We start from the raw sequence: 12,467 nt of genomic DNA, 5'->3' as shown, positions 1-12,467 counted from the left end.
GTGTCCCACATGGTCACAGCCCAGCCACAGTTTCGGTCCTTCCCCTTCTCCCTTCTTCATCCTCCACGTCCCTCTTGGTCTTCAGCCAGTGAGTTCCTCTTTCTCCTCGTCATTCTCCTCGTCTTCAGAGCTTCGTGCTCATTTTCCTCTCTTTCTTGCCCGTCGTCGCCGCTTCTCTTGCTGACTCGTTCACCTTTTCTCCCCTTATCTCCCCAGAATTCTTCTTCTCCTCTCAGCCATCTAGCCAAATACAAGCAGCAACGTAGGCGGACAACCTTCGTGTTTCCGTCCAGGGAGCTCGTCCATCCTTCCAAGCTGCATGTATCTTCGCCTTGGCCAGCTCAGACACCCAGCCGGTCTCGTCTCGTCTGAATCGGACTCGTAGTCTTTTCGCTGCCCTTCGCTGTCTCTTGATTGAGAGTAGAGCGTGTCCAGGATCCTCGCTCAGGTCGTTCCCCCATGTTGCATTATCCTGTTTATCCCCCGCCCTCGTCCCAAGTTCTCAAGAAAACAGTGGTTAAAGACAATAGTGACTATTTTCGCCATCATGATCCCCTCACCACCTCTCCGAGAATCCCCCAATCTTCAATAACTCACAAACGTCTGCAGAAAGAGGTTTCTTCTCGTTCTGCATACTCTCCTTATCCTCATCCTCCATCAATTCCGCTGTCCATTAGTACTAATCTCTCTTCTTCTCCTGCCTCTTCCATTGCTTCCCCTTCCCCCGCCTCTTCAAAGTTGTATAGAAGCCCCTACATTCCCTCTCGTCGCACCCTCAGCAACGTTTCTATTTCTGAGTCTCGTCCTTGGTCTTCCATCACCCCAGCAGAATCTCGGGTTCCATCTACTCCTTCAGTTGTGTCTTCAACTTTAGAGGATGTGTTTTCACCCGGTGATATCTTCGGTGAGGGAACCAAACTCCAGGGTGAGATCATCAAGTTGGTTTCCATTGGTGTCGCTCCCGATCGGCCACACACACCTGAACACGAAACGCCAGCGAGGGAATTTGAGGTGGTTAGACGTCTCGGTGCTGGAAGTTATGCTGTTGTGTACCTAGTTGTTGAGGTTCTGTTCCGTCCTCCGTCGGAAGAAGGTGGCATGTCTGTTGTGGGCGGCCTGGAGATGGAAGGCAAACCTCGACCCGCCCCCATTCAGTATGGACGTGAATACGCCATCAAATGTCTGTCGAAAGCCAACCTTGACGAGGATGCTTTGGCTGCCCAGATGTCCGAGGTAAGGAGACAAGTTTTTCAGGCGGCCCTGCTCTGATATCTTATGTCTTTCTCAGGTCACTATTCACCAGTCTTTACGGTCTCACCCAAACATTGTTACACTTCACCGGACCCTCGAAACGTCTTCTTTTCTTCTCCTCCTCCTGGAGTTCGTTCCAGGAGAGGATCTTTTCTACTTCCTTGAACAGGCTCGCGACCATTACGAACACGAAAATGATTCCTCCAATTCCGCTGACTCCTCCTGCTCTTCACGAACACCCCCCACTCCAAGTCTTCTTTCCACAATGAACCCCTCTCAACAACTTTCCCGAACTCGCCTCCGTCTTATTTCGTCCATGTTTTCCCAGATGTGTGATGCTGTTGCCGCTTGCCATGACCAACAAGTATTTCATCGTGACATCAAGCCCGAGAACTTTATTGTGACCGATGGCTGGAACACCGCTCCCGATGGTCGGCAGGAACGTAAAGTGGTTGTCAAACTAACTGATTTTGGGCTTTCTACCACCGACATTGAATCGTCTGACATGGATTGCGGCAGTGCACCGTACATGAGCTATGGTTTGTCATGTGATCTTCATTCAATGTCCTGATCTGACCGCCAACATTTGTAGAATGTCGCAATAACCTAGCTCCCACTTATCGTCCACGTGCAGCTGATGTATGGTCTCTGGGTATCGTCCTCATCAACATGTGAGCTATTACTTTGATTGCGATCGTGTTTCAAACTCTAAGAGTATCTTCAGGTTGTATCACTGCAACCCATGGACTGATACGGAGGAGGGTGCTTGCAGTACATTTGGCCTGTACCTTCGTGATCCCGTCAACTTCTTCATGAACCGTTTCACGGGGATGACCCGTCAGGTAGCAGAGGTGCTTTCTAATCGCGTCTTCAACGTTCTCGATAACCCGCAGGACGATAGCACGCGATTCACTGCCTCTGCTTTCGGTGCTTGGATCAAGGATCTTCCCGACCTCCTTGCAGACCAGCCTTCTGCCCCCAAAGGACATCAACGTACTGTATCGGTCACGTCCATCACTCATGGTTTCCCTATCTCTTCTTGTACTCCCATGTCACATCGGCCGTCATCTCGCCATGTTTCTGGAACTACCACGGTCCGTACTCCAGCCATTCCTTCTCGCTCCCTTTCCCGTGCTCCATCTCTTACAGCTGCTTATGAGCAGCGGGAGATTGCCGAGCTTTCTACTGTCATCGATCAGGAGGTTGAGGACCAGGAAGATCGTCTTGAGGAGGAGGATGACCTTACTCCAGCCGGCATGACCTCGAGGTCCACGTCGACCAACAAGCGTCGGAAGCGAGGTGCCAGGAAAGGTAAAGGTGTTTCTGGAACACCTGGTTCTGCCAAGAATGACGTGGAGGAGACATTGAACACTCTCGCCCATGCTTCACAATCTTTGGCGAGAGAGCTCAGTAGGACGTCCAAATTGTCCGGTTTGACCAAGTCGCCATCCGTCAGATCCTCCTCCACGAAGACATCGGGCAATTCTCGTAAATCTCAACCGTATGAGCCAGTGTCGATGTATGCCTTCCCCGCACCACTATGTATCAAAGAGAGAGGGGCAACAACAAAGACATTATCATCTGAAACATCTTCTGGCGTCCTTCGCACATCATCGGTTACTCAGACATCTCCTCGCTCCTCATCATCCATTGTCCCCCCGTCATCTGGCCCCACTTCCGTGCCAACGAAGAAACCCTCCAAGTGGAAGTTGAGCTTCGGGAAAGCTCATACCGCTTCCATTCCAGTAGAGGATGTTACCTCTCCACCCAGTCAAGCAGGGGAGAGCAACAATCCACCGCAAATGTCTCAAACAGTCAGCCAGGTGTCCACGTTAATCATGGGACTCAATCCCCCACCCCCACCCCCCCTTGTATCGATGTCCAGCTCTGCCGACGATAGCTCGTCGTGGCGGATGGGTCGCCGCGGACGTGCTACTCCACTCCACTCCAACGTCAAGGATGCTCGGCCGCCTTTGCCTTGCTATACGATGTCGGATGACAGATCTGACCGTGCTGGATCTCCTCATAGCGGTCGCGGTGGCCGTGCTGTCGCTTCCAGCTGTAGTTCAGTTGCTTCCGGTAATTGGCGAAGCTCAATGAGTACCGCATCGAGCTCAGGGGCGTCCTCTTCGGCATTTACCCGTTACAGTAACTCGAGTACACGCAGCATCTCTACCGCTGCCACCAGCGTGTCTTCTGCCAGTTGGAGGACGAATAGCAAATCTTTCGGTGGACCATCATCGTCCTCTGACCCTTCGCCTTCCCTGTATAGCGCGACTTATTCCGGAGTTCCCAAGAACATCAAGAGTATGTTTTCGATTTCGGTGTGCTGATTTACCTTCACTTAAATTTTGCTTTCTATCTCCTGCAGTCATGGATGGTGTTCCGTGGGAGTTGTTTGAGTTGCCTAGAGGGCAGCGACCAGAGCCGGCCGGCGAGATTTTCAACAAGTCACCTTTACCCCCTGCGCCTCGTAAACAGCGTAGTCGGAAAAAGATGAAGGATAGCACCGCTGGGCTCGATACCATCTCCGAACGTGCACCGTCTCACAAGGTTCCGCCAGCAATGCAAAGGGACGCTTCCACGAGTACATCAGACCTTACGGCGGATGTCAACAGTGGTGATGACAACCGACCTCCACAGAAGGCTTTGCAAAAACAACAGATCAACGCACTGGGGCGGATGCTCTCGGCGTTGAGAAGGTGAATTGTTCTTTCACCCGGATTAGTGGGTGTGGTGAACTGGTTCGTTTTCGGTTGGAACACCGCATTTGTATTGGTAAAGTAGTTAACACGGTGCGCAAACCATCTATCTTCATGACGTTACCGGATTTTACCACCGCTGTTTATATGGTTGTTGATCACCGTAATAATAACTGCACTCGTGACGGACACTTTTGTGTAACAACAAACTTTCAATAGTATGCATTTTACTAGACCAAACATTACAACGCTCCTTTTCTTTCTTACACACCTCTTTTAACTTTTTCTTTCCACTGGCCATCGCAATCAAGTTCAATCGTTTGCAATTTTCCGCCTTGTGTGTTTTACAAGAATATAGGCTGGGTAGTCGTATCACTTATTTAATGTGTTTCCTCCGCCACAAAAGTGCCATTGCTGACCAAAATTGTATTCGTGCTATCAAAATGCCTTCCTTCCTTCGTCAGTCCAACTAGCAAATGCCATATTCTGTTCTATGGTGGGTCGACGGTTGACATCCAGGGGAATCGAGGAAGGATCGATGAGTATGGCAGATGGCTCGGCTACTGTCGAGGGTGTTTGTGAGGAAGTATCTGTATCTGTGTCCACGTCTACGGGTGTGCTAATCGGTGGTTGTTGGGGTCCAATAATGACGAATCGACCTGATGTACTCGTACGAACAAGGTTCGAATAGTATTCTTGTAAAAGCTCACGGGTGCACTAATCGGGTGGGGTTGTAACTTAGGGATTTTGGGTGGGCCAAAGAGAAAAGAAAGGGAATTTGCTGACCGTTAGTTGCCACCCGATCATTTGAAGGAATTCTCGCTCGAGTGTGTTCAGTTCTGGCAAGGATATACCGCCTACTTTGGCATAAAGACTGTTTGGGCAAAAGACATCGCATAGACCTTTGCTCGAGACGGTGATGGCAGTTATCACAAAGCGATGGCAAGTGAGCGATGAGAGGGTGAAGAGGGGGACTCTACTGCAGATCTGGTCGATGTAGAATAGCAGGATTAGAAGGCAAGACTTCTGATGATGTAGATGGTCAATCTGTCAGCCAGCCTGCGGGATCAAAAAAGGCTCACCTCGACTTTACAGTACTTGACAATACGTTTGAGGTAATCTAACACAGAAATCCCAGGGGGAGATCGGGAATGAAATCGAGTAAGGCTTTCTCTGTTGACAATCTTCTAAGCCCCAACAACTCAAGAACGATGAACATTTCACCCACGGAATGAGAGGAATGCGATCATTATGGGACATTAATCGCTCAAGCATTTCGGCTGTATTTTTCCATATTCAAGTAGACAAAAAAGAGGAAAAGAAGATAAGCACCTATGAGATGAAAAAGATGGTCTACGTTTGCATCCTCAAAAGCGGGCGGGAGTTCAACCCTTCCCGATCCAGAGGAATCCATGAACCCATGGCACTGCGAGCGTAGTGTACCAGGGAAAGCGCAGGGTCCTCAGTAGCCGGTTGAAGTCATTGGCGAGACGGCCAAGAATGGAAGTTACTGTAAATGGCAGGTCAGCCACTCATTACAACTGTGCAGTTTTCGGCCAACGCCGGGGCGAACGCGAACCCGTAAATCTCTGACCCATCATCGAAATCGCCCATTCCTTCACGTCGCCATGGCCCCAAAACTCGTGAATACCGACGTTCACTGTCATCCTGAACGTATTACTGATATCTGGTTTTCCTAGGACCCCAACGAAATCAAAATTATCTACCTTCGTGCTACCGGTGGTGAAGTCGGTGCTTCGTCTGCGTTAGCACCAAAAATTGGTCCTTTGGGTCTCGTAAGTGCACACACAGCTCTTCAGACAATTCTTAATCCGCTGCTATAGTCACCGAAGAAGGTCGGTGAAGATATTGCCAAGGCTACATCACAGTGGAAAGGTCTTCGGGTCACCGTTCAACTCACTATACAAAACCGTCAAGCTGCTGTGTCTGTCGTTCCTTCTGCTTCATCACTCGTCATCAAGGCCCTCAAAGGTGTGTTCTTTGCAGTCTCTTCTTTCAGAGGTAGCCGATTTACAATGTCCACCAGAGCCCCCGCGCGACAGAAAGAAGGAGAAAAACATAAAGCACAGCGGCAACATTCCTTTGGACGAGATCATTGACATTGCACGGACGATGAAGTCGAAGTCACTTGCGAAGGAGCTTTCTGGGTGTGTCAGGGAGATTTTGGGAACTGCACAAAGTGTAGGATGCACAGTCGACGGTCAACCCCCTCACGACATCATCGACGGAATCAAATCTGGGGACATAGAGATTCCTGATGAGTAACCGGTACACCACCTTGTATAGTTGCTCACACAGTCTTTCTTTGTTGTCCTTGTGCATTTCGTCTGAGCTTCCCCATCGAGACTTTTGTTTGGAAACCACGACCTTGGCCCTACGTGGTCAACTTTCTGAACACTGTTTGTTTCGTACGACTATGAAATGTTGTATATATATATGGATAATGTTATAGCCTAGGGACGAAGCAGGCCGAGTAGATAGATAGATTACACGGCGTGGTCCCAGAATTCGGAACTGCCGGAACCTAAGAGCAATCTCGACCCTCTAAACACTTTTCCGGCTTTACATAAGCGAATGTTTGAATTCCAACACTGCAAGGCCTACTTTTGACTTACACCCTCGAGGCTCTTTACTTGCACTCACTGGCTCCTTGTGGTGAGTATTCGATGCTCTCTGTACACTTGAGCTCACACGGAGTATATACAGGCTCAATCCCATGATATTCTTCACGACAAGAAGGAGCTTTCTCTCCACTGCAAAGTTCCCCAACTTTAGACTCAATGCTTCGTGCGCGACAAACAAATCAGTTTGGAAACCGAGATATCGTAAAGACCCGTTCTGCACCGACGAAGCCCTTAGAACTCTTGTCCAACAAGGAAAATACGCATACGCCTATCGCGTCTACCTCCAGCTTCACTATGATGGCATCCCAATAAGACACTCGTCCATCTACCTCAAACCGGCTTTGGCTCAACTCTCAGATATCTCCGAACGTAGCGCGGATATATTCTATGTTTGGATATCTCTACTTCCCAGTCGACATCATATGCCTGGTCGTCGTTTATGCCCGAATCCTTTTGAACATGAACATTTTGACGCCTTATACACATCCGGGTACCCTGCTGAAATGATACCGGTTGTTTATCAGTTTGCTAGGTCAGCTGCATCGAAAGGGTTCTTTCCAACGGTTTTCAACAAATTCATGGCTTTTATCGTTCGTTTCGTCACTCCTTCCAATGGCACAAATTTGGTTTGTGGTGTGATGGAGCGTGCTGTGCAATATGAGATAGATCATGGCTGGTCAGTGGTTGGAAGATTTGGTCAGGATATGGTTAAGAGACGGATCGAATGCTTACAATCCAAGGTTGTGAGAGCGTGCCTTACGGCGGGATGGGACGAAGCGGTTGAAAAGATTCGGTCTCGAGAGAAGCCCTCATAATTCAAAGCGGCAAACAAAACTCGGTGCCCTTGTAATTTTCGTACTTACGAAGGTGGTATGTTGCATCATCACAGGTGTGTCGCTCAGAACGCCCCAGTCCGATCCAGTAACAGTAGATCTGATCGGTCTGAGTCTACAGCAAAAAATCATTCTTCCTCGGTAACCTCCCAACGGCACAAGCATTCTCTGCTAACTATCAGCTATCTCCATACTGTTTCTTTGTTGCATCTCGGGCTGTTCAAGAGGTTTTGGGGAGATCTGGGTAGCATCCAATGATTTCTCAACGGGTCTTGAGGTTGTTTGGACGCGCGAAAAAAAACCACAGTGGATCACAATTACTACATGTACATTTCTCGAAAACTCCAGAATTTTGGGGACCTGGACCTGGCAAAGTTGTAGAGATTGGGTTTAAACAAATTCAATTTCCGATTGGCAGGTGCGTGATTTTTTTCTCTCTCTCACCCGCCCCTCTTGTTCTCGTTCTCTTTCTCACTGATGTGTTTTTAGTGTTTCTGTGTTTACCCACCCTAGTTCGTTCACTGGCTTGCGAAGTTGTATTTTTGGCCTCCCACCCTTCCCCCCTTCCCCCTGTCTCGCGCTGCTCGGATTCCTTCTATGTAACAATACTATCAATTTTCGGCCTTCCTCTTCTCTGTACTTATACAGTGTAATAAGATAGAGCCATCCCACAGTTGGATCGAGCCAGGCGATCTCGCACCCCTGTGCTGAGGGTGCTGTCGCCTATTTGTAGTGGAAATTGGACATTTTTGAATACATGATGAATTCGAATCTCGATTGTGGTCTTCCATGCTACGACTCAAGAAACCCTCTTCGGGGCCAACTCATTTTGGTGCATCAATATTTTGACACAAACTTTTCCTGTCTCAAACAAATCGTACTTAATATTTAACTGAAATTATCAGTGAAAACCCCCAGGATTCAAAAAGATCGCTCTTGAGGTGTTGCCGAACTAGGCCTGTTCAGGATCTCTTGCCACTTGCTTGCCACCTCCAAGGTTGTTGCCGATGCTGCCTTTATTTTTCCGACTCAAGAGAACAGGGCTGGTACCGCTGTGGATTCTGCGCAGAAACCCATCGGCGGGGCCGTATCGATATCCTTCACCCGTACGGCTCGCCAGTCAGGTGAACAACTCAGCAACCACTCCTCGTCTCCGCTACGATTCAATCCTCTCGCATCTGCTGGCAGGGATTGTAGGCGGTGGGATTGTTATCGGTGCAGGTAAGAACCTTCTTTCACCATTCAAACGGCCTGCCACTCCTGACATCATTGGACAGGTTACACCTATTACCACCTATCTGGTATTAAAAGGGCTGTAGATGCTGTCAAACAAGTCAACGAATATCTCAGTCAGACAAGAGAGTCTGTTCTCAAACGACATCCGAATGAAGCAGTAGAGTACCTTCGCAGAATCGCGAAGAGTTATGCTGTCTTCGTACCAGGTTCAGGGTTGGTCATCGACAGGATTCTTAACTCTGTCGGAGAAATAGTAGACGAGCACCAGGAGGAGGCGTCTGAAATCCTGATAAGGGCGCAATCAAAGATTCAAGAAATCATGAAGCACAAGTCGGAGTTGAGTAATGTGGAGTTGGCTTCTAGGATTATGAAGGTGGTGGGCGATCATCTGAATGAAATAGGTGCTCTGGGCTCTAAAGCAGGTGGCAAACTGCTCGACCCCGTTTGGCTGCACCTTCCTGACATGACGGTACCTCACGGCAAAGTCGTCGGATACGTAGGGAGTCTCAAGGATCTATCTGGAAAGGCATGGCCGCGGTTGAAGAAAGAGAAGGAGAGAGATTCCGAGCCGCGTAAGGAGCACTCGGATTGACACCAGAGACTTAATGAATTTTGTTATAATAATTTTTATCGGGACCCGGCCACCATTACAATGTCCTTCAGACAAGGGGTACATAGCTTTGAACACATCTAGTGAACATTGTAAGGATGGGCATTACAGCTGTTTCCATAATCGTAGGCCGCTCAGAAAAAAAATTGACGATGTAAGTATAACTTGATTGAAATTTGAAATCCACCTTCTTTGACACACCTTGGTACGCAACGCTTGGTATATAGCTCACGTTATTGCCGTCCCATCGTCCAGTCGTTGTACTGTAGCGCCGGCACCAGATGTCCTCATCTGAAATAATCTCTCTTATACACTGGGGACAATTTGATGTCATCTGGCACGTGTCCAGTACCAGTCATGCAAAAACAATAGAAATTCCTATTGTTTTTGCATGACTGGTACTGGACACGTGCCAGATGACATCAAATTGTCCCCAGTGATAATGGCCTGGTTCAATGGGCACGTGGCCCGTTATGGACAACTTACCACAAACGTTGTTATCGACTCTACAAAATTCCGAAGCAGACGATGCACTCGCTTCGCGCGTCACTCATCCATTTGCTACGTCCTCAGAACCGACATGTGGCCTTTTGCGGGATATAATTCAAGCCACTGATCAGGTCGTGACTTCCCTCAATCAATACGTATCCACTATCTTTACGAACCCAAAACTCATATCTCTTCTTCGACAACAAGCCGCAATTCAGCACTCTTTACACCTCGTTAAGACAGTTCTTCTCGGCAAATGATGACATTCACTGAAACTATCCAACTAGTCAGAGCAAAATGTACAACACATAGTGAGCACTCTCCGAAAACGATCCACCACTGAGTACGGAGAAGACATACCACTCAATAGACCAGATGTTGTCGATTGGTGTATTTCTCGTCTAGAAGGATGGGGCAAAAAAGTGGGGATGGAAACTTTTAAGGATGAAAAGGAAGGAGGGATGGTTCTTGTTTTCGGCGGAAAGGTCTTGGTGATAGACATCGACCTCTTAGTTTCCCGAACAGAGGCCAATGTTCAAGTCTTGGGTATCAAAACAACATATGCTGCTTCCTCTTTGACCTCCGAATCTTCTACAATGGATGGATCCTCGTCCTTGGATGCATATTTAAAGAACAGCTTGCAACGGTTTTTTGCAGAAGTGCAGAAGCCAGAGGAAACCCGCAACCCAGTTGAAGCGGCACGACTCGGTAAAATTGTTCTGGACGACCTTAGGTACCTTGTGATGCTGGACGGGCTCGCTGAAAGGAAAGGAGATGGTGGAGTGCGGTGGTTCGTTGACGTCGACCAGCTTTGGAGTGTCGTCGAGGACGTGTCGAAACGAGAAGCACAGGCCATCGCATCGTGCGTTATGCTATACTCTCTCCTCTATTTCATACCGCGGGTCCAACTCTTTTCGCAGTTCCTCAGGTACCACTCGTCCACCACTGGACATATTTCTACTTCGTTCTCATGCTCTACCTCTGCCTTATCTTTTCTTCCCGTCTCTCTCGTTCCTCATACATATCTCTCCTCTTGTATACCTTACGACACTTCGCAAATTTGCAGACGATATACTCATAGATGCAACAAACAGCCTACCCCAGTTCGACGTTCCCCTCTCAGGACTTCGCTCATACCTTTCCGATCGCCCTAGAGGAGCGACAATGTGCACGTTACTTTTATCTCAACCGACAGAAACTCACCTGTTTGAACCGTCGATGTCTATGCCGAACCTCACTTCCCGACCCACTTTTCCGTTAGTACTCGGTCTCTCCGATCCAGAACACGTTTTTCCACAACTAGATATATCGGTATCTTCGCTCGACGCGACTTTGGATGATTCTTCTGGCCGAAACATCTGGATCTTGGATTTTACATCCGACGGAAAGTCATCTGGAGTTGTAATGAGCCAGAGTAGAATGCGGGATATAGAGCTAGTCATAAACCCGTTGAGCAGCATGGAAACGCTCAGCTCAGTGGGTATGCTGTCTTTTGGGTCCGGTAGCTGGGTGGATCTTCTGGTACGTCACGCAGTTGGTGGCGATTCTAGTACTGACTGGACACCAGCTCAATCCCTCCATTCCTATCTCTCCCGAATGCTATACAGCATTCTATGTATGCGATGCCACGCTCTCTTCTTTTCTCTTCTGGAACTGATCACCTTGTTCAGGTCTCTCCAACTTCTCTGCACCCCCCTCTCCAGTTACGCTTGACTGCTCCGGAAGAGCCTGGTTTCATACTTGAAAAAGTTCCTGTCCATAGCATGAAGGAAGTCTGGGGAGTGCTCGAAGTCAGTCCAGTTATATAGTTCCGTGAGCGTATTAACTTATGACTCATTTTTAGATCGTCCGAGAGCAATGCTGGCTGAACGAAACCCTCCTCTCTTGTCAGTGGTTACCAGAGGGTATCAAATTAAACCCCTCAGATGATCAGTCTACGAAGGAGGCGGAGATCGACGTGACGGAGGAGATACTGCAATCAGTTTTGCAAGGTCTAATTCTCTCCTACTTCGAGTTCCATCATTGAGATTTTTCATTCAGGTACTCTGACTCCGCGGAAAATCCCCGTCAATGTGTTTATCCCTAACAGTTCAACCGACTCTCTGTTTGAGTCAACAGACTTGGAATCCATCACGAAGATGCAAAAACCAAGGGTTATTATGTCATCCCCAGAGCGTCCCCCAATTTCTGGTCTCGTCGCTATCACTGTGTCATATGATGAGAGCAGACCGCGAGGACTTGGAGTCGAAATAAGTGGAGCGATGGGAGCAGATTTGCGAGTAGATGTCTTGGAGGAGATATGCCGTCGAGGGGGGACTATGAGTCTGCCAGGAAGGGTTTGGGTTAAGTCGGTCGAGTCGTGAACTGTTTGTTGTATGTGGTGGCTAGCGCTTTACGATACAATCTTCTCTCAGGCTCCGGTTCCATCCCGGGCCGAATCGAAAGTGTTTCTGATGAAGGACGATAAGTATGTAACCAAGCTCCTCACTCGATGACGAGTCAATCTTCTTGCAGAGTAATTATCATAGGATGTGGGGTCGCTGGCCCGGTACTGGCCCTGCTTCTCAAACACAAAGGATACCAGCCCGTGATCTACGAGAGATTACAGCAGAACGCTGAAGCGGGTCTTAGCTTAATGTGGGTTCTTCCAGGTTAAAAGTCCACCTAATTCTGCGTTTCTAGCGAAATGTGTCAGGTTGCA

The 12,467-nt window shown here is 48.5% G+C and overlaps 6 protein-coding genes across 7 annotated transcripts; 5 read left to right on the top strand and 1 right to left on the bottom strand.

Moving 5' to 3' along the window:
* Positions 1–30: 30 nt before the first annotated feature.
* E1B28_009969 (uncharacterized protein) lies at positions 31–3,957 on the top strand (the record flags this gene model as incomplete). The annotated part of the gene is made up of 6 exons (XM_043154901.1): positions 31–88; positions 217–1,233; positions 1,289–1,790; positions 1,844–1,922; positions 1,976–3,558; positions 3,623–3,957. Exons 2-6 carry the CDS (start codon positions 460–462, stop codon positions 3,955–3,957), a joined length of 3,273 nt encoding a protein of 1,090 aa, XP_043007359.1. The 5' UTR covers positions 31–88; positions 217–459.
* A 261-nt stretch (positions 3,958–4,218) lies between these two features.
* Positions 4,219–5,424, bottom strand: E1B28_009968 (uncharacterized protein). Its single transcript, XM_043154900.1, has 6 exons — positions 5,286–5,424; positions 5,182–5,233; positions 5,036–5,126; positions 4,740–4,979; positions 4,373–4,670; positions 4,219–4,312 (listed from the first exon to the last, which is right to left on the bottom strand). Exons 1-5 carry the CDS (start codon positions 5,365–5,367, stop codon positions 4,392–4,394), a joined length of 744 nt encoding a protein of 247 aa, XP_043007358.1. The 5' UTR covers positions 5,368–5,424; the 3' UTR covers positions 4,219–4,312; positions 4,373–4,391.
* A 157-nt stretch (positions 5,425–5,581) lies between these two features.
* RPL12 (60S ribosomal protein L12) lies at positions 5,582–6,239 on the top strand (the record flags this gene model as incomplete). The annotated part of the gene is made up of 4 exons (XM_043154899.1): positions 5,582–5,596; positions 5,654–5,749; positions 5,798–5,945; positions 6,001–6,239. 4 exons carry the CDS (start codon positions 5,582–5,584, stop codon positions 6,237–6,239), a joined length of 498 nt encoding a protein of 165 aa, XP_043007357.1.
* Positions 6,240–6,517: 278 nt separating this feature from the next.
* Positions 6,518–7,571, top strand: E1B28_009966 (uncharacterized protein). The gene is made up of 2 exons (XM_043154898.1): positions 6,518–6,629; positions 6,681–7,571. The coding sequence occupies exon 2, from the start codon at positions 6,691–6,693 to the stop codon at positions 7,411–7,413; it is 723 nt and encodes a 240-aa protein (XP_043007356.1). The 5' UTR covers positions 6,518–6,629; positions 6,681–6,690; the 3' UTR covers positions 7,414–7,571.
* Positions 7,572–8,215: 644 nt separating this feature from the next.
* E1B28_009965 (uncharacterized protein) lies at positions 8,216–9,464 on the top strand. The gene is made up of 2 exons (XM_043154897.1): positions 8,216–8,652; positions 8,709–9,464. The coding sequence occupies exons 1-2, from the start codon at positions 8,439–8,441 to the stop codon at positions 9,257–9,259; spliced, it is 765 nt and encodes a 254-aa protein (XP_043007355.1). The 5' UTR covers positions 8,216–8,438; the 3' UTR covers positions 9,260–9,464.
* A 288-nt stretch (positions 9,465–9,752) lies between these two features.
* Positions 9,753–12,451, top strand: E1B28_009964 (uncharacterized protein). Of its 2 annotated transcripts, XM_043154896.1 has the most exons (8): positions 9,753–9,999; positions 10,054–10,077; positions 10,137–10,628; positions 10,687–11,287; positions 11,334–11,381; positions 11,437–11,556; positions 11,610–11,757; positions 11,807–12,451. In XM_043154896.1, the coding sequence occupies exons 3-8, from the start codon at positions 10,195–10,197 to the stop codon at positions 12,127–12,129; spliced, it is 1,674 nt and encodes a 557-aa protein (XP_043007354.1). In that variant the 5' UTR covers positions 9,753–9,999; positions 10,054–10,077; positions 10,137–10,194; the 3' UTR covers positions 12,130–12,451. The 2 variants fall into 2 exon arrangements, with proteins under 2 accessions (XP_043007354.1, XP_043007353.1); XM_043154895.1 differs by having other exon boundaries at positions 10,054–11,287.
* Positions 12,452–12,467: the final 16 nt, after the last annotated feature.

This window comes from Marasmius oreades, chromosome 6 (assembly GCF_018924745.1).
Source record: "Marasmius oreades isolate 03SP1 chromosome 6, whole genome shotgun sequence".
In the NCBI taxonomy this organism is placed as follows: Eukaryota; Fungi; Basidiomycota; class Agaricomycetes; order Agaricales; family Marasmiaceae; genus Marasmius; species Marasmius oreades.
Note: the sequence above shows the minus strand (reverse complement) of the source record. Positions and strands in the feature narration are given on the sequence as shown.